Raw genomic sequence first — 26,429 nt, 5'->3', positions numbered from 1 at the left:
AATTTTCACCCAAATAACCTGTCTGAGAAATAGCATCAGATACGCTTGCATATTATCATAGCTGGCGATGGTGACCTGCACAACAGGCTAATGGGGAAAAGCAGAAGTGGCTGATGGCAAATGAGCGAGTGATGAAGCAGTGTCATTAGAGGCTTGATGAGACATGCACCTGAACTGCCTGAATCATCGTTCTCCAATCCATCATTTCTAGGAACTCTATTTGCTCTGAATCTGTGTAATGAGAGTTTTCAAAACATTTGATCAGTGATGAGAATTTCAAATGATGATGGGAATTTCAGATGGTTTTTAAAATAAAACTATAAAGTCTTTATTAGGTCATCAATTTGGGTTGTTAAAATCAATTGTCTATTGCCGTAATCAGATTGGAGTAAAGTGAAACATCTCTGTTTGGTGCGAAATTGAATCAGCTATAAGAAACAGTGTCATTGTCAAATAATGTTAAATTCCTGCTGTTTTGTTCCTCCACGAAATGTTTATGAGCCATTTTTAGGCTGATGTGTCACAGGGTCGTGTTTCCCAATTAAAAACTGGCACTCTTGAGTCATTAACAAGCTTTGTGCACGAGTAAATCATCAATAATATGAATACAGCACAAGACAATGCAAACACACACACACACACACACACACACACTCTCTCTCTCTCTCCAGGCTAGTTTTATGGCAGATTTTCGAGCAATTAAGAGAAGTTTAATGTGTTGACATATTGAAAAATGAGCTGTTTTAGAAGACACTGTATATTAGTCAAATCATTTTGTTGAATATATTGGCTTGTATGTTTCATTGTCAAAAAAGTGAGTGTGTTTTCTGTCAAAAGCCATTGCCAGATCTCTAATTTATACAGCTGAACCTATGACTACCCTCTATGACTACATATATATATATATGTATAACCTTAGTCTGTATGTGTGTCTATCAGAGAAATAATGTAAGCTCGTACAGTTCATATTTAATAATGTCCAGTGGTTTAAACCCAAACTAATAAGTGTGTGTGTGTTGTGTGTTACAGGTTACCAGGTCCCTCCAGAGTCCCCGCTGCAGGCAGCGGCAGTAGCAGTAGTAAAGCCCACGGATCCTCAAACCTGAACAGACGGAGTCAGAGCTTCAACAGTATTGACAAGAGCAAACCACTTCAGTATGCTAGCGGCAACGACAGAGGTGAGCAATATACAGAATCTTAATATTAAAATCAAGATTTCTGCATGATACTCAAATGAAACCGCAAAAACTATATCCAATTATCCACTAGATGGTGCCACTATCACAGGAACAATAGCGCTGTAGCACAGGGAGAGATGCTCTGAGGTGGTTCCCTTATGCTTTTATTATTACATTTTCATAATGAAATACAGTAAATCTGTGGAAAAACACATTTTCCTGGGAAATTAAAGTATAATATTGCACTGTGGTTCCTGTCTGGTGTGTTATTCACATCTGAAAAGGTGATCTGCCCTCGGCATTCACTGTCCTCCTCCTATATATATGGAGATGACGTTCATGTTATATTTCTGCTTCTTCCACATAACCAGCCTATTCTGAGTTCACTTCAGATTTCATCTTCCTGTCAAAGCCGAACCATCATTCAAAGCTGACTTCATAAAACCACATGGCTATTTAGCCACCAGTGTGTAAATCTCCACAGGCTAGTTGGTTACTTCATAAATCTGTGCTAGACCTGATGGAGTGTGTCGATTGAAGCCGGCTTGGGAGTTCAAAGTCGTGTGACCCGTATTTCGCCCCTGGTTCACCCCTCACAGCAAGAATTCGTGAACAAAACGCAACCGATTTCCCTCACAGACTGTTTGTATTGGCTGTACTGCCCAGTTAGATTTATACCGGACTTTACTGGTCCTCGTTCTTTGTTAGCACAGATGCTGGTGTTCCCAGACACTGGTTACGAGACAGGGCGAGACGTTATACACAAAGCCAGACAGAGGGTCTCACATGGCAGACGGGGCTTTGATGAATCAGAGAGTCCTAATAGGCGACGGCTCTCTCGAAACCCATTCCTGCCCTTTTCCATCAGGCCTGACATTACTCAAAACCTTGATTTACTGGGCTACTGCGCTAATACTTCCACAGATGAGAAAAGCAAATTCCCATCTGCCTTTTTTCCCTCATCTTCCTTTTTCCTCTGTCCAAAAAGTCTGCCGCACTGAAGGAACTATGGGAGGGGCTGGTAGGGAGAGAACAGAGCTCTGTTCCAAAACCTAGTGAGCTGCCTACCTAGCATTTTAAGGCATCGTAGGCGTACAGTTGACACAAAAGCTGTTCCATGCAGTAGGCAGAAAAATTATGCTGCCTTGTGAGATACAGTGTTTTGGCCCAATTCTAAAGGTGCGGTCATATTAGTGAAATTTTGCAGGCAAAACAGATCTGTTGTTCGTAGTGTAGCGATGTATGAAGCACTGCTCACACAGCAGCTTTCAAACCAATCACCTTTTTGTTGGTCAACATGGTGAATCTGTGTGACCAACTTAAACCCATTGCCAAACCTGCATGAGGAAATCCATCACCCTCATTCAAAATAGAAATTGTGTTGTTTTCTACCAAAATGACTGAATTTTGAAAATAAATGTGACTGCACTTTAAGGCAGCATCACATGTGTCCTTCATAGAGGAGGCTATTTTGAAATGCATTTAGAAACAGTCTGATATATACAGTGGGGCAAATAAGTATTTGATACACTGCCGATTTTTCAAGTTTTCCCATCACTTACAAAGAATTGAGAGATCTGTAATTTTCATCGTAGGTACACCTCAACTGTGAGGGACAGAATATTAAAACAATCCAGAAAATCACATTGTATGATTTTTGAATAATTCATTTCCATTTTATTGCATGAAATAAGTATTTGATACAATAGAAAAATAGAACTTAATATTTGGTACAGAAACCTTTGTTTACAATTACAGAGGTCAGACGTTTCCTGTAGTTCTTGACCAGGTTTGCACACACTGTAGAAGGGATTTTGGCCCACTCCTCCATACAGGTCTTCTCCAGATCTTTCAGGTTTTGGGGCTGTCGCTGGGCAACACAGAGTTTCAGCTCCCTCCATAGATTTTCTATTGGGTTCAGGTCTGGAGACTGGCTAGGCCACTCCAGGACCTTGAAATGCTTCTTACGGAGCCACTCCTTAGTTGCCCTTGCTGTGTGTTTGGGGTCATTGTCATGCTGGAAGATCCAGTCACGACCCATCTTCAATGCTCTTACTGAGGGAAGGAGGTTGATGCCCAAAATCTCGCGATACATGGCCCCATCAATCCTCCCATTAATACGGTGCAGTCGTCCGGTCCCCTTTGCAGAAAAGCACCCCCAAAGCATGATGTTTCCACCCCTATGCTTCACGTTTGGGATGGTGTTCTTGTGATTGTACTCATCTTTCTTCTTCCTCCAAACACGGCGAGAGGAGTTTATACCAAAAAGTTCTATTTTGGTCTCATCTGACCACATGACCTTCTCCCATGCCTCCTCTGGATCATCCAGATGGTCTTTGGCAAACTTCAGACAGGCCTGGACGTGCTGGCTTGAGCAGGGGGACTTTGTGCGCGCTGCAGGATTTTAATCCATGTTACTAATGGAACCGTTGAGACTATGGTCCCAGCTCTCTTCAGGTCATTGACCAGGTCCTCCCATGTAGTTCTAGGCTGATCCCTCACCTTTCTCAGGATCATTGATACTCCACGAGGCGAGATCTTGCATGGAGCCCCAGTTCGAGGGAGTTTGACAGTGATCTTGAATTTCTTCCATTTTCTAATAATTGCACCAACAGTTGTTGCCTTCTCACCAAGCCGTTTGCCTATTGTCCTGTAGCCCATCCCAGCCTTGTGCAGGTCCACAATTTTGTCCCTAGTGTCCTTAGACAGCTCTTTGGTCTTGCCCATAGTGGAGAGGTTGGAGTCTGATTGACTGAGTGTGTGAAAAGGTGTCTTTTATACAGGTAACAAGTTCAAACAGGTGCAATTAATACAGGTAATGAGTGGAGGATAGGAGGGCTTCTTAAAGACAAACTAACAGGTCTGTGAGAGCCAGAATTCTTGCTGGTTGGTAGGTGATCAAATACTTATTTCATGCAATAAAATGGAAGTTAATTATTTAAAAATCATACAATGTGATTTTTTTTTTTAAATATTCTGTCTCTCACAGTTGAGGTGTACCTACGATGAGAATTACAGATCTCTCCATTCTTTGTAAGTGGGAAAACTTGAAAAATCGCAGTGTATCAAATACTGATTTGCCCCACTGTATACAGTGCCCTCCAAAAGTATTGGAACAGTAAGGCCAATTACTTTATTTTTGCTGTAGACTGAAAACATTTGGGTTTGACATCAAAAGATGAATATGAGATGAGAGATTAACATTTCAGCTTTTATTTACATTTTCATCTGGATCTGATACACAACTTAGAAGATAACACCTTTTGTTTGAACCCAACCATTTTTCATATATATATATATATATATATATATATATATGAATGAGAGAAATCCAGATTTTTGTTGCACTTTACAGTTAAAAGAGACAGTTAAACCTGTTAAAGAGGCATTCTAGCATTCAAAATGTTGAATGCAGGAATAGAAGTTCCACCATACAGTTAAAATAGCAAATCACATGTTTGTTTTTACACCACAAAACATGCATTAGCTGGATCATCCTGAAAAAAAGAAATAAATTGTGAGTAATTTGAGATTAAAAAGCACAATTTTATGATACAGTTGTCGTAGAATTTTAGTCCTGATTTGAAATGTGCTGTTAAAGCATACATTCTAACAACAGTTACATAGATTTCAGGCAGTCCTTGTTTAAATAGATCAGGGATTTCAAAATTTTTTGTTAGCCAAATTCCTTTGACCTAAAATATTTTTTAAAGACACATTCAAATGTTCACGGTTCTTTGATGTTGGTTATTGTATCAACTTTGTTAGTTTAGCAACATGCTAATAGCTAAATTGTGAGTTGAGTATTATTTGTGCCTCATTCTGCCTACATAAAACGTTCAAAATTGGTCACTTATTGGGTTTCATGACAGTTAGGATGCTGCCTTTGTAGCCCGCTAGGCAGCTCACTAGGTTTTGGAACAGAGTTAGCATGTAGTCTTTCATTTTTATGGAAGACTACATGCAAATTTCATAATCCTGAGTTTGACCTTTAACTGATTTAATCCTTAACCTCAAATCTGTCAGCACCCTGTGTTACCATCACCTACGTATTTCAGCACAAAGCCTCTCTGTGGACGCAAATCTCACACTGTTTATAAGCCCTATGCCAAGGTAGTGGGCACGAACACTTGCATGTTAAGTAGTCTTGTATAACAAAGCTAATTTCACCATTCAGACTGGCTGCAGGAGTGAATCAGCATGTTTACTAGCATTAGCTCAGCTTTCAAAAGCACTGTGTCCAATTCCTGGTTTACTTTAAAAGAAATCAGAATTTTTTAGTACATTTATTGAACTATTGACATAGCTTCATACAGTAAGATGGGAGAGATATATCAGAACTGGGCAGAAGAGATAACAAAGAGAGCCAGAGGCAAAGAAAATGGCTAATGCAATCCATTCTGGATTAGACAATAGTAAATTAAGATGGAAAATCTTCAATGCCATGTTTTCTGTCATCACACCTGTTAATGTGTTTGTTTTTAAATGTGTGTGGCATCCTATCAGACTTCCCAGAACAAAGTGGCATTTCACTTTCAACATATACATTGGTGTGAAGAAAAGGGTAGCTATGGTAACCACGTTTGGTCTGGTGTGTGTATGAGTGTGAGAGAGGCTGTTATTTAAGCTGCTGTTATCTCCAAAGACAGGGTTAATTTAGCTGACACATGCACTGAAGCCCGATCCACACAGCGCTCATTCGCAGTCCAATCACTGTTCACTCTACAAGATGTTAAATGGAACCAAATGAAGTCCCATCTCCGCTGACTCTTTGATACATCTGGGTGCAAATCAAAGTTAGGGACAGCCTGAGTTACTGTAAGATTAAGTAGATTTACTTGCATTTTGTTATGTTGTACGGCAGCAGAAGCAATGGCGTATAACTGATCTTTTTAAATACACATTATGAACTCATTATGAATTAATGAACTCATTAAAATGGTATTTTATGTACATGTTAATGGCCTATATATAAATGAGTACATAAAATATTCATATTTAAGTCTATAAAGTCATTATAAGTCTATTCATATTGGATATAAACACTTAAGAGTGAATCTCACAAAAAAAGTGGCAAGATAATGTTTCACCACAAAATCAAAATAAATAGCGGAAAACGTAAGATTATATTTCATCTTCTTTCCTTCTGACGTTGTTTTATTTTTTAATATAATATTGTATTGCAAATTTGTTTATTTATTTTTTATTATTTTATTTTGTTAAAATAAACGATTATTCTAGTTGCATGAGATTCACTCTCAAACTGTAAAACATTCTGAGCATTAGCATTCCCCTTACAAAAAAGTATTGAAAACAATGCCATGGTACATTGGTGGAATTAGTAGATATTTTGGTATATACCATGGTACTGTATGGTTACTGTATTTGTATACATTGCATTTACTCAAAAGAATATCACACATTTTTGTCAGTAATGTACACTGACATCTACTAAAAATGATGTCAGTAAATCCAATTTATATGCACTAAAATTGTAAATCAATTTAAGTCTGGGCCCTGAGCTTAGCAATAGGAAGTTGTTATTATTATATCATCATCATCGTCATTGGAATGATAGTCAAGGCCCAGACAAGTTGTATTTTAAAGGATGTTACATTTCTTGATATATGTAAACCTATATTTCCTCCACATGGACATTATCTATTTATATTGGATTAAGTATGTTTAGATATGTATGTTATTCAATGAGCCATGTTGATTCTGTGATTCAAAACATCACTGCATTTACAAAGAACAAGAGGGTATCTGGCAACAACAAAGTATTCGAAATCCCACAAAATCAATTTAGGATCCAATTTTCTGGCTGAGTACGTTGCAGCATTGCTTGGGATTTCAGTATGCGGTGGGATTGCAGAGTAAAGATTTGGACGGAGCACTATCTGTTCCTCATGTGTTTGTGGGACGCTTTGCCTTCCCACAATCTCTTTCCACTTATGCTAATATTTGATTATTGTTGTAGTCATATGTTTTCCTCCTCGCCCAAGACAAACTTTGTATTGCTTCTAGGGTGTAGTTATATCAGTCTAACAGATGTGTCCGCTGTGTGGTCTGTTTCTCTGGTACAGAGTCGGTGAAGGGCATTCCTCTGCCAGGCAGCATGAACGGCAGTGGCTCGGTGCCTTCCAGCACCAGCGGGCAGCAGCTGGCCTCTGCCATCCCCTCTCCCACTGCTGGAAAGACCTGGCGCAGCAAGTCCATGAACATGAAGCACAGTGCCACCTCGTCTATGCTGGCCACCAAGCCGCCCAGCCCAACCGCTTCCCCAACCCCTCCCTCATCTTCCGATCGCCTCCGTCCCCCAATCACAGACTCCTCCAAATCAGCCCCCGGCAACCAGCGCTCCATGTTGGAGAAATTCCGGCTCATCAACCCTCGATCCGCATCCAGAACCTCGCCCTCAGTGGCCGAAATGGCTCTCCAGGAGGAGGACGATTTGTCGGAGTTTGGAGATGAGGGGACCTGCAGTCCCACACCAACTTGTGGAATCTCAAAACAGCAGGGGAAGACCCCCGCATCCTCCTTTGCACCCCCAAACAAGACCAACAACTGCAAGAACCTCAACAATAAGTCCTTGCCACAACCCAAAGACAAAGAGGACAAGAACAAGACCAAGAGCAAAGCAAGCACGCCACCCAAAGAGGAGCCAGTGATAGTGGAGCCCTCTAAGAAAGGCTCCAAGATTGCCAGCCTCATCCCCAAAGGAAGCAAAACATCCACAGCCTCTGGGAAGAAAGAAAATGCAATCCCCGCCTCCAGCAGCATCCCCAAGCCTGGTCTGAAGGCTCCAACAGCAACCACCAAGCCTGCAGCTAGCCAACCCAGTGTACCTACAACTAGTGTTCCTGCTACAGGTGGTGAAAAAACCAAACTTAGTAAAGGTGGTCAGTCTGTATATATGCAGAGATCTTTGGGAGGATTGGAGAATCGGAAGACCAGCATGGTGTCATCAACAAGTACCTCAGCGCTTTCTGGATCCGCCACATCTGGGCTGGGTGGTGGAGGAGCTCTGGGAGGTAATGGGGCAGTACAACTTCCCCAGCAGCAACAACACAACCATCCCAACACGGCAACTGTCGCCCCCTTCATGTATCGGTGAGTGATTCTTAAACACAAATGCACATGATTGTTGCATTTTCAGATCTCTTGCTTTGCTTATTGTGACTGATGGTTGCTGAAGTTGTGGGTAGTAGCTTGATGATTACAGATCTAGGTCCCTCATGTTCAATCACAGAAAAGTACATAAGATCCCACTTTGCCCCAGTAAAAAGGAATATATTTAAAATACAGTTAAAATCTATTTGCATATTTATTGACGTATCGCTCGAGACTTACTGATATAAAAGTTATATTTAACTTTATTTGGAGTACTACTTGTGCACAATGCATATTTCTTAATATTAAGCCTAAAATGTGTTTTTAATGTCACTATGAGGACTGTGTGATCTTTGAATAATACCAGTCTTTAAATGCAAGATATTTAAAGTGTACCTAAAGTATATTTGCGTATAGTAGTTCCACTTTAGCGCAATCAAATATACTTCAGAACATCTTTAGCTGGACTTCAGCAATAGTTACGCAAAATTAAAGTGCAATAAGTACAAAATTAGTTGTTCCAATTTAGCTGACTTTAAGTATACCAATATGGTATGCTAAAAGTACATTTTACAGGGTATTTTTATTAGTACATAAATGTGTAAATGTATTTGTAGCATACTTGGCATGTAATACATGTATTTCAAATATATTTTAGTATATTTTTTATTTTTACGAGGGCTGTCACTTACATTTATCATTCTGCCCTAGCAAGATAATTAATGGCAGATGGGCTTTCCTTGTGATCAGTGTACTTCGTCCCTTTGGATAAAATTATTTTAGAACTAACGTTGTTGGACAGAACAGTTCATTTGGACAGAACTGGTCATTTTTCAGACTTACTATGTCCTCATCATAGACCCAGCTGACTTCTAGTCCTGGCAGGTCTACTGAGGTCCATATATCCAATGATGATTAGAGACATAAAAGGGCAAGACTCAGACAAACAGACAGATCTGGGTTCCTGGGTTCTATTCTGGGATGTGAAATCATTATCCATGAGACAGCAGGACCATGTCTCTGTAATTACCCTCAATAGACAGGCAAAGATGAAACCCTCATCCCCAGGAGGTCCTGAATAATTACCTCAACTTTTACTTATTCTTCACACCACTAACAAGACAGATACTTTAAAAAATCTTGTTTGCCAAATGTAATGGGTGTAACCAATTCGTTATCATTAATCATGAAGATGCACTATAAACAATACAAAAAATATAATTTCTTTTAATATAATATCATGAAAGATTTACCAAAATCTGAATGTTTTAGAGGTGGCCTGGTGGGAAGTGCACATGCTCCAATATGTTGCACAGTGGTGTTTCTGTGCAGGCAGCCTGGGTTTCAGTCATTTTCGAATCAATCATTTCTTCGCTCTGCTGTCAGTTTGAAGGCAGAACGAGAAATTTGGAGGATGTCTTGTTAAATATGACTGCGGGGGGTGATGTTAACAGAATTGATCTCTTTTCAGTATAGACTATCTAGACAAGAGTCCTTTTTTGACCAGACGGAGTGAGACCCAACTTACACACAGAGGCTGACAGAGCATCATAAAGCATTGTTAATTACAGGCAAATATATGTTGAACCAGCGATCTATCTATAGTTTATCAAACCAGCTTCTAGATGCACAAACACACACCCACTGATCATCTGTCCTTTGCGCCACCTATCCAATCGAGCACTACTTTGTAAGAAAAAGCAGTGGGTAAATGTCTCATCTCGACAGTATTATTAGCCCAAGTGGGAACCGCTGAGCCTTTGCCAGACCGCCTCGTTTAAGGGGCGTGGCCTCCTTCAATCCTCACCAAGAGACGGATGACATCACAAATGATGACTAATGAGGGTGAATAGGTTAGAGTGGAGGAAGAGGAAGTGGGAACAGAAAAGAGAGTATGTGATTGATGGACAGGACATTCATAACAGTTTGAGTCTGCTTATTAAAGAGACAAAGAGAGTGTTAATGGGCCTGTGATAGACAAAAACTGGCATGAAAGATGAGAGAGTGTTGGAAACGAGAGTGGAAGGGTATTGTCCTTGAGCGATTGTGTATGTTCAGTAACAGGTTTAATTCTTTCTTGAATAAAGAGCTTTCAAACCCAGTGACCCCTGTGTGTCATACCTGCACACAATGAACCTTAAGAGTTTAACAGTTCTAATAAAAACACACTCTTGCCACAGGTTCATTATTCACAGGAAGATGATGCCGTATTCTTAAAGCTGTGTTTGGCATTCTTAGTGCCATCTCATAAGGATTATAACCTAAAGTCTTTATGGAATTTTAAAGTGGAGCCCTTATCACACTCCCCTCCACCACTGCAGATCTTCCTCTCGAGAGCTTTGCTTGACACTGTAAAACCTGCAGGGCTGCGACAGCACTTGACGGTGTGCGAGACGATACATTGCATTTTGAACAGGTCCAACATGGTTATCATGCTCTTAGAGTCAAGCTTTTAGGCATGCTTGCAAGGGCAAGTTAGTTGAGGAAGTTGTATTACCAGCCTCAAAACAGTATTTTTTTTTACTTTAATTATATATTCGCTACCATTCAAAAGTTTCAGTTTCGTTAGAATTTTTTACATTTTTGGAAGAAGTTTTAATTATTTATTTTTTTTTACCACGGGGGCATTTATTTATTTAAAAATAATTATAGTAAAATAGCAATATCGTGATATTGTTATTACAACTTAAATAACCATTTTCTATTTGAATATATTTTAAAATGTAAATCATACATTTCAAAACTCATTCTAATAGGTTCTCAATAAAATAAAATAAAACTTATATATTCTTCAACTTTCGGCGCTGATAAAATGTGAGAAACATGCCATTCCTATTGAAAAATAGGCTAGCCTCTTAAAAAAAAAAAAAAAAAAAAAAACCCGCTTTGGTTGACACATGGCCTAAAAACATAAATATTTTGAATGTCCACAGTAAATTCTAGGTTTTTCTTACCCTAGTATACTGCTGCCTTAGGTACTATATAAGGCAGTCTAATTTCGCATCCTACTTCTTGAGCCTTTATGTTGGGAGTGAAGATGCCTAAAAATGTTGTCTAGGTGGGCAGCTCACATGGGTTTGGAAGAGAGCTTTTGTATTTGCCTCCACTGGCATGGAGAACAGTGCTGACCTCCCGTCCACTGCTTCTCCTCACATCAACACTCACAGCTTCAGTGATGTTGCTTGAAAACTGTTTTAAAAATATTAAACAATGTGTCTGCTGCCAGTAAAATCTCTGTGTGTGTCCTTAGTTGGCCTTCTGTTGAATCCGTTTTGTTTTATACAATTTCGTCACTTAATGAGTTAATTCAGCTCACCAAGCCCTGAAGTTACCTGGCAGTTTAAGACCTCTTCCTTTCTGCATCATTTGTTCATTTGCATTTGCAGGCAGAGTTTGTGTGAATTATGTGTATGTGTGTGTGTCGTCACAGGTAATGCAGCATCTCAATGGCATGAGTGTGGAACACATGGTGAAACTAACAGTGTGACATGCCAATGAAATATTTGGCTGGTGAATTGTATGTGTGTGAGAGGGAATGTTTATCTGGGCGAGTGCAGGTGTCCTGGGATGCCTTTGTTGTAGGTGTGGTTGTTATGGTTGTTTTTCCCAGTCTATTTCAGCTAATTCTGAATAACATTGTGTGTGCATGTGTTTGCCAGATTTTTATATATTTTTAGGGGGCAAGTGTCCCCACAATGACAAAACTGTTGTCAAACCTAAAAAAAACCCTATAAGGAAAACAACTACATAAAGTCACTAATCTGTGATTTATTAGATTTATTAAAAATCATAGGGTTAGATTATAGTAGTACAGCTAGTCTATACTAAGCATTCGTTTTAAAATGATACTATTTTAATTTTTATGATAGTAAATAATAATAATAGATTATTATTATTATTATAAATATATGTAATAAACAATTTTATATAATAATAATAATAATTTATCATTTAAATTACTCGTGGCCATATGGTCCTAGGGTTATTAGTAGTGGCAGGGTTATTATTGTTAACTTGAACCTAACACTAAAACCACTGGCAAACAAACATACTAATAAAAATGACAAAAAATTACTAAAATAACTAAAATTAAAAATGGAAACAAAAAATATAAAAATTAAATCTAATTGAAAATATAATATAGTATATCAATGTTACTAAAATGAAACGTGCATAGATACTTATACATAGATAAGCTTTTTTTAATGTAGCTTTCTTTTAAAATAAGTGCCACTTGGATTGATCTAATGCAAAATTCCTGTTGACTGTATGATAGTATTTATGCATATTTATGCAAAAATCTACTCTATGTGAAATGCTAATAATTCATATGTAATTTTTCCTTTTGTTTCACTCAGGACGTATTCAGAGAACGACTGCACTACTGTGGTCCCCCCTGAACCATGTCTCAGTCCCACAAAAGACCTGGTCTACAGCAAGACCGCCAAACAGTGCCTGGAGGAGATCTCAGGTACAGTAGACGAGTACTGCCACATATGCACATGCATACCTACACACAGTCAGACATACAAGAGCGGCACAAGCCTGTCACATACACACACACACACACACAGAGAGAACCTGAAGCACATGCACAGATTCTCTCTGCAGGCCGCTAGTTCCATGTTGCTGTCGCAGCAAGAAAAGGTCAGATATGACAGGTGGACAAAGGCCGGCCTTGTTCGGGAGGCCAGGCTGCAGAATATGTTGTTTATTTGTGCATGTGTGTATTTCTCTGTGTGTGGGACTGTGATGTGACAGCTGATAGCTGAAGATAGGTGCCTGGGGCTCAGGCGCTGCTCGCACACATCTCTCAACAACCAGTTGGCAAGCAACTGTAAGAAATAAATGCAAATTGTGCCCAAATTCTGCAATTACCTGCGCTGCAGTTTCTGGAATTGGAGGGTGCACTATGACATGCGTTCCTAGTTGTTCATTTCCTGTGTGCATATTTATCAGCACAGCCACTGTCGTTATATCCCTCTGCAAATGCTTTTGGTGTATTTCATCAATTTTCTACGTGATGAGATTTAATCGGTTTGGGATCTGGTCATCTTGTGTGTATCCCTGAGGTTCCCTGTTGTTGCTTTAATGCATTTTGTTTGTAATTAACAATCTAAAAAAGCTCAAAACAAACCCGACTGGAAAAATCGTTCCTCAAACCATCCCACTCTTCTTTAATTAGATATAAATTAGTGCTCCAGCTTGCACAAAAATGCCTGGAATGTCAAATTAAAGTGAATAAACTGCAGACACGAACACATAAGCACAAAGCGGTCAGTGTTTGCACGTCAATGAGAATGCAGTCCTACTGTGGTCATTTTGAAGGTGAGGGACATTGTTGTTTGCAAGTGGATCTAGAAGCAGCAATAGCATTCTGACTCATGGTCAGACATTTGTTTTATGTGTTGCCCTGCTTTTGGAGAGTTTTGGGACAGTTTATAGCTGATGAGAGTTAGGAAAGCATAAAATTGTTATTGTACCCTGAGCTGCTGAAACAAATGAAGTAAATAAATACAAATTCTAAATGGTACATGTAGATTCAAGATTGTTAGTCTGTCTGAGTTTTTATTAACAATTAATACACATTAAGCTGTTGCATGTTAGATATAAGCAATCCAAATTTTCAGATTGATATGCATAGAAAGTAATAATTGTCCCATAGAAGTAAAATTTACAACTGAAATATTGCTTTATTACCTTAATAGTTTCACCTGTTATAGACAGAGGTGGGATTAAGTGGAAATCAAATGGAGTCTTAAAAAAAATCTCAGATTTTTCAAATCAAACAGCTGCCTTAATTGGTGTTTTAATTTTAGAAGAAAGATCTGAGATGATCCTTATTTTAAACAGAAAATCTTTCTTTCCTGTGAAATTGGAACATTTTTCATCTTGAAGCATGTCTGCAGGCTTTTCTCTACATCTGTTCATGTTTGAAATGCTGTGGTTTGGCCAGTGATGCGGTCAGGGAAACCCTCACATCTACTACTTATAGATGTTAACCTCAGAACTCACTTCCTGTTGAAGTGCACTGTGAGTTCCGCCCGGTTGTAAAATATGCTACACTCGATGCAAGTACAAAAGCAAAATCTCTGCATGCACCTGTTCTGTTGGTTGGCTGATTGGTTGGTGGTGTTGCTGACGTTTATGGCAAAAAAATGTACTTGACATGTACTTGCTGAATTCTCTGGAATCTGGTTTGGGTCATCTTTTTTGGGGAATTTGTGTTGTACACTATTAGTTCAGTGCAGAGAAAAAAAACAAACAAAAACAAAACGGTTAATTATGAACTATTAGGCAAGCAATTTGTTAATAGCTTGTCGGGAGACAGTGGATAAAAAAAAAAATTCTAAAATAAAAAAAACATGAAAAAATTAAGAATGAACTATAACATAATATAATATAATGTAGATATCTGTGCCTGTTTTTTAGCATAATATAAAATAATTCACCAGGCTCCCGACGGGAGTGGGTGTGTGAGAGAGGAGGGGCGCTGAAACAGCCAGGGCTGGCGGTGTGTGATGAGGCGCACCTGATGTGAATAGAGCCTCATCACCGCCGCCGTTTAAATGCCGAGCGCGCCTCTCCTCGGGAGACCGGTCTCTTCCCCGTGCATGCACGCAGGTGTCCTCGTGGGTCCAGGAAGGGAGCGTCGAGTAGGAAGACTGCCGCACCCGTTAGACGGCCGACGGGCCAGGATGCCGGGCCGTCGAGTCCCCCAGAAGCTCCGGGGGCCCAGGAGTAGGACGTCGCCGCTTGAGGAAGCCGCCGCCACTCGCTCCCGGACCCGAGAGGGGAGCGCGTGCGGCCCTCGGACTCCGCCCCTTCCCTGGACCCTTCCCTCTTGAACACTGCCCTCCTTCACAAGCCCCGCAGCACGACGAGGACACCAGATCCCTTGTTTATTTTGGACACTTTTCCCCCTTTGGACACTTTATTTTCATATTTTTGTTTAATAAAAACCTTTTCGAGGCCTGACGCCACGCCCACTGTGTCTGTTGTTTGCTCCTCCCGCCACAATATACAGTATATACTGTACATATATACTGTATATTTTCCTGATAGTTAAGATGTGTGCTGCAGCATTTACAAATGTATCATCTAAACAGCATTCTGCAGTATAAAGAAAATCTAAGGAGAGATCACAGTGTTACAAGACAGTTTTGTCTTATGTTATTCCCACAACACACACTCACATGTTTTGCTGCAAAGGTGTGTGCTAAATCGGTAGCTAACAGCAACAGGAAACCAGCCATCATTGCTGCAAAGAGAAACCGAGAGAAGAAAGAGGGAGATGGATAAAGAGAACGAAGCAGCTCACAGCATGTTAAAAGGAGCAGGCGGACCCTGAGTTTGCGTCTGAGAGTGCACACACACACTCAGTCTCTCCTGCTGTCCCTTGGAGCGAACCACATGCGCTCGCTCCAGCCGGTAATTAATAGACAGAGTGTGTGAAGAGTCTTCGCTCGCTGAAAGAGACACAGGAAGAGGGGGAGATGCCGTGAAGGACGGGTATCACAATTTCACCGTAATCTGGTGCAGATCTGCTTCCCACGAGCCTCCGTGCTGCATTGAAGGAAAGAAGTGAGAGAATAGAAAGAGAGGAGGAAGACAAGGAGGAGTATGCTCTGAGTGCATGCACCTGGAAGCTGGTTATTGGCTGCGGCAAGCGAGCGTGCGTGTGGGCAGGATGATATTTGAAGAACCCTGGTGCAAGGGGCATCTTTGCGACTAAGCGTGTGTGCCAGCAGCCACCTGAGGCTTGCAGATCATGAGAGGAGAAACTAACTTCAATATAAGGAAGAAAAAGTGTAAAGAACGTGTGAAAATATGAAGCGAGGAGCCGAGTTTTCCGTGTTCCAGGGCGGTAGCCCGCCTCGCAAGTCACCGCAGCCTCTCCCGGACAACTTAAACCTCCGCAAGCAACGTTCTCTCGGCAATCTCGTGCTGCTTAGCGATGGGGAGCAGAGGGTTTATGCCTTTGAGCTGGATGAACCCCCTTGCCCACCTTCGACATCCTCCAGGACATCGTCTTCATCGCCCTCTCCCCAACATGGCCGAGGTAGCGCCCGTAGACATCCAGACAGCAGCACCCGAGCTCGCTCACTCTCGCTGTCCCTCACCAAGGTGCTTTCCCAATCCGAACACTCCCTTATTCCTGTGCCCTGGGGTCGTAAATCCAGTCGGATGGCTCCTGCACATCAGCACCAGTGGCCCGAGATTGTGGAGAAAGCGGGCAGCTGTCATAAATCAGATGAGGACCCCCGGGCAAGTCCAGCGGGCACTGGAGGAGACTGGGAGCTTGAGAGTGCCAGGGAGGAGAAGGCACAGTTGGATAAAGAGGTTATACTCACTATGTTGGGAGACCTGGAACAGGTTTTGAACCCACAGACACGCCGTAAGTGCAATGCTGCATAGAGAGTCACTCAAACTCATCAGTAACATACTGTAAGCTGTTTCTGTTGTAATTGTCAGTTTTATCCTTTAACTCTGTGTCGAGTGTGTGTGTAACTGCATTAGAAACAGTTCTGGGAGGTGTCTGGTTGAATTATGGTTCTCTGATTGTGCTATAGGAGAACATTTAGAAACCAGATTCACCTGCCGGCTATTGAAGTGCTGCCATGCTGTCTGCTGCTTTGATCAATAGCTCTATTTACCCTTTCGTCGTTGTGATCCATGCTTTTATTCCTAGTCCATCTAGTGTTAACCGTCAACCACGGGGCTGTTTGTTCACAAGCCCAACACCTCATCTTATTCAGTTCCCTGTAGTTCAGTCTTTAATAGCTTTCTTTTGCACAGCTTTTGAGTTGACTAAGGCAATGCTTTAAAAGCTCTTTCATATTCTTTTTATTGGTCAATTTAACTTTTGCTAAAGTTTAAATGAATAGTCCAACAAAAAATTAACATTCGGTCAAAAAAATCACATCGGTCCAAACATTTGTGCATTTCTTCTTCTGTGAAACACAAATGAAGATGTTTTGAAACAAATTCAGGCAAAACAGTGAAAGTCAGTAGGGTCTGATGTTGTTTGGACTCTAGCATTCTTCAAAATATTCTTAGAAAAGAGAAATACAAGTTTTAAAAGACTTGAGGGTGAATAATTAAACTAAACTCTGAGTTTTGAGTAATCTCTATAAAGTTGTTCAAATCTCTATGCTTAAGAAACTCTGGAATGTAACTCATTATTCACAGTATTTGCTATGGAGATGAATCATGCAGCTTTTTGAGGGAAAATGTGCTATTAACGCAACCTGACTAATGATTTTAGCCTTACAGATGACAAAAAGACAAAAAAAAAAGTCATAGTCACCAATATCACTAGCGAATAACAAAAAGCAACCACTCGGAAAACCTTAACACCCACTCATAATGCATTAGCAACTGTATAGCAACAACCTCTCAACCAACCAGTACATCCTAGCTTAATGGCAGGCAAATTTGTACATTTTTTTCTCTAAAGTCAACTTTTAATATTAGTCAAGGTTTGATGGACCAAAATTAGTCATTGTTTTTTTTTACACAATCATCTCTCTCTAACACTGAAAATTAAGCTCATTTTTGCTACTGTACCTTTAACACTATATGTAAATGGCTAAGCTCTCTCGCACAAACCTGCTATGTCACACATTTGCATCTCAATTTGAAATGAGTGATACAGTACAACACAGCTCTGAATTAAGCAAAACACAAACCTCACAATGCATTTGATTCCGGTTTGAAACTGTAGACTCTGAGGTTAGCTTTCACACTGCCACAATGTGGTTAAATCAGTGCAAACTCTCAGCTACCATCTGATCAGACAGAGCCAGCGGTGTGTCCTCACGCCCTCCTTTGCTGCTGACAGGCTGAAGTGGTGCTTGCAGAAATGTGTCTGCTCACCCAGAGTGCAACAAGTGCACATTATGCCACCCAGAGCCCTCTTGATCATCAGATATCTGAGTCAGAAGCTCTTGTATGGTTTGTTTGTTTCCAGCATTCACATGCAGTGAGAATAGCCATGCACCTTCTATGTGTGTGTGGGTTTGAAATGGCCCTGTAGCTCTATATGTGAGATGCAGGGGAGAGAAATTACTTTATTTGCCTTACACAGTTTGGCTGAATGGTCCATTACAATCCCATAAAACAAAGCCTTCTGGGTAAAAGAGAGCCTGATACATTCACAGTGACTCAATATGTGCTTGTTTGTGCTCAAGGGTCATGCCTTTCTGTGCTGTAGGGATCAGGATGGTCAACTAGTTAAATTAGTGAGGTTGAGTGTGTTTTTTTTCATTAGGTTGTCATTTTAGCTTTAATAGTTGATGCAGTGTGCTTTAAAAGGGATGGATAGCTGAAAGTGTCATTTTAGAGTCTGATCTTACGTGGCTAAAGCCATTCTCTTTACTTCATCACCACTACAGTCATATTTTGTAATAAATCAAATCATCTGCAGTGAGGAATATAATTTTGTACAAAGTGCTCTATGTATTGTACCTATAAAAACAGACATCTTGCACTGCTTTAGACCATAAACTTTGCTTTTTTTTAAATGAAGTTTAGCTATTTAAAACTATTTTGATTATAATAATGATGATGATAATAATTAATAATGAATAAATGTTACTGAAAGGAATATAAAACAGCTTCAAGACCAACTTTTTATATTTAATTCTGGCCTAGGATTGGTGGTTAGTCATGACACGCATGCACTTGGTTGTGCTCTTCATCAATCTTCTACCCTCTCAGACAGATCTTCCACTGAGATGGCTTGAGTCAGGCTCACTTTGCTTCTTTTTGTCAGTTTGTCTTTCAAAAAACAGACTGATTTTACAGTTTATCTATGTATAAGAGAGTGTCCAGTTCTTTCAGCAGCAGCACAGATGCGCTAACACGCAATACGTGGTGGCGTTTACTTACACAAAAGAAAAATAAGCTTTGACCTTGAGGTGTTTGACAAGTGAGAAGTGCTGTTGCAAATAGTTCTGGGTGTAAATCTTAATGCGATTCATCATAGTTCACATGGGAATCACCTTTTATATTTCTTATGTATTAATTTTCACTTTTGCTAAAGACTTCTAAAAAATTGGAAGGACACATTTAAAATTAATTGTAAAATTAATGTGTGTTGTGAAAGTAATTATGAACAGTTTTGATGTACTGTAACGCTCATTTTAAATGCCCACATACTGTATGACCGTTTCACTGCAACATAATCATACAAGCAACACATTTAAGATCAGTGCACACGGTGCACATATACTATTTTTTCTGTTATTTAATTAGTGTTTTACATCATATGCAATTGGCATTGTATTTTACAGTCAGGATGTGTGCATTAGGGCCAGTTGTGATTGGATAAAAATCAGCAGGCCTCTGATGGGATGCGGGAGCCCTGCAGACCTGCTGTTAGACCTCCTACTTCCATCATCAGCCTGTATGAGTGTCTCTATGAGTGTCTTTGTTCAATGGGTTTAATGCAGTGGAAAAGAAGCACTTAACTGTACCTCTGCAGATCCAGAGCCTGTGTTCTAGTGGTGTTGTGTTCATGAACAACTCTTTCAATCGAACAAATCATATTCAAGATTCTTGCCTTTGATGTCTTTTTCTGGCTTTGTAAGGGTGTTTTTGCAGTGTATTATTAATTAATTTACTTGTTATATGTATTTATTTTATTAAGTAATAGAGAATGGATAAAAAAGATAGATATACGTAGTTGTCATTTGTGGTGAAACAACATTTAAACAGCATTTCTGGAGTCTACTTAGTATCTCAATGTAGATTTTTAAACGAATCAGTTGAGTGAATGACTCAATGACTCATTAGTCACTAACAATAATGCTGTAACCTGCAGAAAAGTTTCACTAAATTAATCTTTAATGGGCGAACAGATCCAAATAATTTATATCACTGAGATGAATCCACTTTTGTTCAGAAAACAAGTATTAAAGTCTGTTTAAATTTGACATATTTCTGCTTTATAAGCAAATCGTGCTCCAGGCCAAACTTTGAGCCAGGCTTAGGGGTTAAGAAGTGATGTCATAGCGCATGGATTACTCCATGCTTCGCGGAAAATTGATGACTGTGAAATCTGTCCTTTTATCCCATCAGCTGCACAGCAAGCTGTAACTTCAGCATCTGAGTTGACATGCAAGAGCAGACAGCCTCCGCTCACTAACCGCTGGCCGCAGCATGTTCGACTGGTTCATATGCCGAGTCCGTTCTGCCTTCCATACTATTTACTAGCAAGCGACTTGGCGTCTGTAAAAGGGTCAGTAACCAATGTTTTCTTCTTTCTATCCACCAGGGGAGGATCCAGAAACTAGACGGATGCGTACGGTGAAGAACATTGCCGACCTGAGACAGAATCTTGAAGAAACCATGTCTAGTTTACGCGGGACGCAGATTAGCCACAGGTGAGTGTTTGGTTCGTTGAGGAAAAATAGTGCTAAAACAGATTTCCAGGCTAGTTAATGCTGGTTTAGCTCTAATTTAGCTGATGGACAGCAAAATGTAGATGTGAAGCTAATGAACGAGCATGGTCTTATTTGTAAAGCTTTTTGCAAAAAGTTGTCGCAGTGTATTTTGGGATTGCCTTATCCACAAAGATATATATAGCAGTTGAGTAAGACATCATAAAAAGAAAGTTCATTAGCTCCAAAACAGTGACAGCTGCACTTTCCAAAAATTGGGTCTCTTTTGCCAATTTAATTTCTTTAAAGACAGAGCTCAGTTTGGCACTCATAAACAATGCAAACCCACGCTGTGCCAACATCTTTGCTAACAAGGACGCTCACCAATCTCATTGTGAAATGAAAAATGCTCTCATTTTTGTCGAGTTAATCGTTTATTAAAACCCAAATTCCCAACCACCCAATTACTGCAGAAAATACATAAGCGTAACCACATTTGTCCGGCCTATTTCAGCACCTCTCTCTTTATCTCACTCACAATGTGAACGTAATTTCACGGGAAAGTGGTTCAGAGGCAGCGCTCTGACATGACAGATGGTGTTGGCCCTCTTTCTCTCTCTTTCCCTCATGGGCAGTATCTTCTTTGGAAATCAATGCTTGGCCTTTTTGTTTTTTTTTATATCACATTGCTTCTCAAAGGAGCCAAAAAGGTGTTAGACACTTCCTCACCCTCCCTCGCCGTAAAGCTAACCAGTAAAGAGCCCATGAATCAAAAAACTCCAACCCCTGGAGTTCATAATGGTCAGATATATATTGTTGACGCATGGCTGTCAGGCTGTGCTTGAAATGAATGAAGATAAGGAACAGCTATTCTTTACTATGACAAACTAAACAGATTAATTCACTACAATAAGTTTTATAACATACGACAGATGAAAAGAAGATAGTGATCCAGCCAGGACTTTTTTAATTGTACGGAAGAGCTCTATTTTTCACCTTTGTGACACTGTTTGGTTGTTTGGAAGTTGAAGTGGTTTCCTGAGACATTGGCCCACTATGTGGATTCCATCATACATACGGTGGAGTCTCGCAGGAGCTTTTCAAATTGGCTACCATTCATCTCCAAAAATACCATATGGTATATATTCTGAAAGAGTATAGAGTGTAAGTGTTCTTTCAGAAGCTTCTGCGCACACCTATTCACCGCTGTGTTGGGAACGCCACAAAGCTCTATTGATTTGAGCCTGTGTTCATGTTTTGAAGATTCTCTGAGCTTAAATATCGTATTGACTGATGTTATAGAAAAAAAATCCTTCTTCAAGGTCAAGACAGCGTCTCGAAGAAAATAAAAATCCCTCTAGGCCTAAAGTCAAGAATCTCAAGAGGATTAATCAAATGTTGACTCATAAAAACTATGTACTTACTATATAGGCAGCTTAGGTTAGTGTTAATTTTCTCAGCCTTTTTTAAAATTTTTGTCTTAGTCTTAGGGCCAGATTTAATAAACAGGGCAAATTAGCATTAGAGCGCAATTTCATAAAAGCACTGATGGGAGGGGGAAATTCTGCAAGTGATTTACTGCAAGGTGCACATTAAATAACACAGATGCAACATCTCATTTCCATAATGAACAGCACAATCTACAAGGAGCAGCGCAAATTATCGCCTGCTTTAAGACATGCTTTTTTGGGGCATTAAATAACGACACAAATACCAGTGAATTGCATTGCATGATTAATTTAAATACTCTCCTCCCATAAATGTACTGATCGAAAGGGAAACTCCTACAAATGCATATTCAATAAGGTGAGTCACAAACATAACTGTGTCCATGCCTTTTCAGCACTAATTTCCTACGCAGTCTTTAGTAAATCCTGACTTTAGATTTTTAACACCAAATGAGGGTTTACATTTGCGCAAGCTGATAGTAAATCTGACACTTATGGTGGGTTGCACCAACAAGGATTAAATTAAGCAAAGTTTAGAGCTAATCAAGGAATAGTTGATCTGGGTTTTATTTTTAAATTGAGTTGTGTTGCACCACCTAATTTAAAACTGAGATTAACTAATCGGGGATTAGAATTCTAACCTGCGATTAAAACCTCCATCTATGATTAATTTTCTCCACCATGATGGATTCGTCATGTAATTACTCAGTAAAATTCCTTATCCTCTGTCTCTGACATAAGTTGCTTTTGTCGATAAAGGAAATGTAAAAGGTCCGCCGTCTTTATAAAACGCTACTCAGAGAGACCGTTGATCAAACGGCTGATCAAGCAAGCAATAAAACTTTGAGGCAGTGCATACGGATTTTATAATCTTGGAAATATATATTTATTGTATCAATTAATGGAGTATAGCTTTTGACAAAACAACCGAGATAAGAGAAAATAACTGGCATGATTCATGGAATGACTACCTCCGCTCGTGACAGCGGCATCCCGTCCGTTTGATCGCCGTCCAACACGCGTGGAGCGGGCGTGAGAAAGGAGAGGCGCGGCTGCGATCCTGTCTTCTTTTCTTTGTCGCACGCCGAGATGCACCGAGATAAATTACGGATTCATATCCCGGACTCGATAGCAGACGTGAGTTTAATACAGGCTGCCATGACCCTCACAATCTGCAGGATCAGTGCACTATAATTTAAATTTTTATTTATAATAAACACCTCTCTGAGACCTGACAACACACCCCCTGTTTCTGTCTTTGTTCATTCAGCCACACTGCAGGTGCACTTTATTGTATTTAAACCTACTCACCTGTAGTTTAAAGTTAATCTATTTTAAACATAAAATAAATCCAGGATCAAACTTATATGGTTTATATGTAAACCTGCTTATTTTAAACAAGATTTAAAGTTTGGTGCAACAGAATTATTAGATGAACCTTGATTTAATCTAGATTTAAACTTAGTCCTTGTTGGTGCAACCCACCCTTAGTCTTTTAAATTAGATTTAGTCTTATTCCTGTGTCAGATGTGCATTTTAGTTATTATTATATTTAGTCAACCTTGTCCCGTTTTTAAGTCAAGTTTTAGTCGACTAAATGTCTGAGCATTTTCGTGTGGTTTTAGTCAATGAAAACTTTCGTCATGCTGTGTAATGGTTAAAAATTACGATTTTTACATCATCGTCGGCGCTACCGTAATGAAGAGGGAGTGTGTGCGCATGGTTGGCAGATTGTAAAGATTAAGCTAAACACCAGGCAGAAAATGTTTCTTTTTAACAGAGAAGCTCTGATTTTGGTATTTTAACTCCTGATATCTGGCTACCGCACATATGAAAGCTTGTGTAGTAGAGGTGTTTGCAATAATATTTTGTCTCCTTTTATTTGAAGAAAATGAAAAACGATTTTGGTAAAGTTTTTATTTTATTTTTTAAAATACATTTTAGTCTCGTCTTTTAGTGTCAACGATATTGCATGTTGATACAGTCACAGTTATCATCTAATGACCTTATTGTCATCTCGTTATTGTCTCATTTTAGTCATGGGAAAAAAGTTTGTGAATGAACATGTTTCATCATATTTTTCGTGAACAAAATTAACAATAGCTTAAGTTAAATATCGTTATTTTTTTATAATTGATTTAGTTGTAATTACTAATTGTTTTTAATTTTGTTGTTATTCATTTTTTTTTTGCAAAATATATTATCTTCAGTAGTGTACTAGAAATAGAATATTTCATCTTTATTGTACCCCTTAACTGTAAAAATGATTTTATATATATTTCCAGATTTAAAAGAAAAATATACACTGTATACATAATGCAGTTCAATGACAAATAATGTGTATAAAATTTCTAAAATTAACTAAACACTTACTTTACACCGTTTACTCAAATTTCATTGAAATATTTATGCATAATGATTTGACCAAAAAAAAAAAAAAGTTTTTGGAACTGCTTGGGTTAATTGGCAAGCATTTATGACAAATGTTGCAAAATGTTAGCAGATTTATCAATCTAGAGCTTGTTTCTTGTCTCACTGTACGTACTGTACATGTGAATCAAGATTCCAAACCATCATAAGCGATGATTGATTAATATGTACCTGATCAGCACCTCCCTATCTAAGAGGATCCAATAGGATCCCATTCATTTAATAGGAAGTTGAAATAAGCTCTAGCTCTTTTCCCACTGGTGGCTTCTGTAATTGTGTTCCTGTTTCATTAGGCCATTTGATTTCTGGCCAACCGTTCAAGGGATAGCAGAGGAGGATGGCAGATTCAGAAAAATGCTGCAGTCTTACCCTTTCCCAAAAGCACTAGCATGTTGCTAAGAGACGGGGGTTGTCGAGAAGATGAGACATCAGGAACATATATAGTGGAACTGTCAGCTGTCATGAGGAGTGACATTAGAGAGAGATAAACTGGTGACTGGGCCAGAGGGGGATTCGGCAAATCAATAGATTAGACAGAGCAGCATGCCCAAATCTGCTGCATCCAGTGACGTTAACTAACTCCAGATACATGATTTATGTTCTTAGCAAGCCATAAACCCCAGTTCATACACTTCTTGTTGACTTTGATTTGTAGACGTAAAGGAAAGTCATTGTCTCTTAGTTGGTCTGGGTTTTTTGTTCAACACTATTGGGAGTAGTACATAATACCATACTGCAGGGATGCTCACATTACACAGTTCTGCAGCCACTGAAATGCTGGGTGACCAGATGGCTTCAAACCTGACAAAATTTTTGCATCAAAATAAAATTCCCACAGATTGACGTTTAAAAATGCTGTTTAAAAGTTGAATTGAATCAATTTTGTTCATTTATGGTTTTTATTAATATTTTTAATTAGCATTTATTTTAATATTTTCAGTTTTTATTTCAACTTTAATTTTAGTGATTTAATGTGCTTTTATTAGTTTTTATCATTTATAATATTTCTATCAGCTTTATTTTTTGTTTTAGTTTTTGTATTTATTTAACGTTTATTTTAAATTTATTTTAGTTGATTTCCAATGCAACATTTCAGATTTTTTTTATTTCATCTAATATTTATATTATTATACTCCATTTTAATTTTAGTTACTGAAATGATTTCATAGCTTTAATAAAATGATTAACAGCTTTAATACAGATTTTTAATTTTGGCTAACAGTAACAACACTTTTATAAATGAACAATCGTTGATGTATTGAACGAACAATTATATATATATATATATATATATATATATATATATATATATATATATATATATATATACATTTTGGCCTAGATTAATAAATTGTGTAAAAAAAATGTTAGTTTATGAAATTGAATGCATAATGTTGATAAACTGAACCTTATTGTAAAATGTTTCTGTATCACAATAATTAAAGAATTCAATAATTAAGAATTATAAATTGAAAAACACAAGTTATCCTTGCCTTCCTGCATGAATCCATCTAATCCATTTCTGCCTACTGAAAAGAAAAATTAATAGGATTTACTTTAAAACAATTGTCACTTCTTACATCACTTCTTACTTTAAAGAATTGCTAGTAAAATTTCACAAATAGCTACAAACAAACAATAAGTAACACATTAAATTAAACATTACATTTTTAAATACTTTAATGGTTTGGTATTTTCTTAAAACATACTTCCGTAATCTTTATTCACAACTTTGAAAAATTATTTTTACAGTGTACCCAGTCAAAGCCCCCTTCTGTTTTTTGCTTGTATATTTGTATATGCATGCTTCTCATTTTTATTTGTCTTGTCCACATACATCAACTTCAAGTACATGAACCAACTGTGTTGTGTTC

General features: G+C 38.8%; 1 protein-coding gene across 1 annotated transcript in view; it reads left to right on the top strand.

The window, feature by feature from the left end:
* Positions 1-26,429, top strand: part of LOC306861254 (neuron navigator 3-like) — a 155,303-nt gene that overhangs the window by 76,319 nt on the left and 52,555 nt on the right. The window contains exons 7-10 of the mRNA XM_079403433.1: positions 1,030-1,178; positions 7,265-8,291; positions 12,650-12,762; positions 20,572-20,680. Of these exons, the coding sequence (XP_079259559.1) occupies positions 1,030-1,178; positions 7,265-8,291; positions 12,650-12,762; positions 20,572-20,680 (1,398 nt within the window). The remainder of the gene's footprint in view (positions 1-1,029; positions 1,179-7,264; positions 8,292-12,649; positions 12,763-20,571; positions 20,681-26,429) is intronic.

This window comes from Barbus barbus (genome assembly GCF_936440315.1).
Source record: "Barbus barbus genome assembly, chromosome: 42".
Taxonomy (NCBI): domain Eukaryota; kingdom Metazoa; phylum Chordata; class Actinopteri; order Cypriniformes; family Cyprinidae; genus Barbus; species Barbus barbus.
This window is presented reverse-complemented; position numbering and strand designations above follow the sequence as displayed.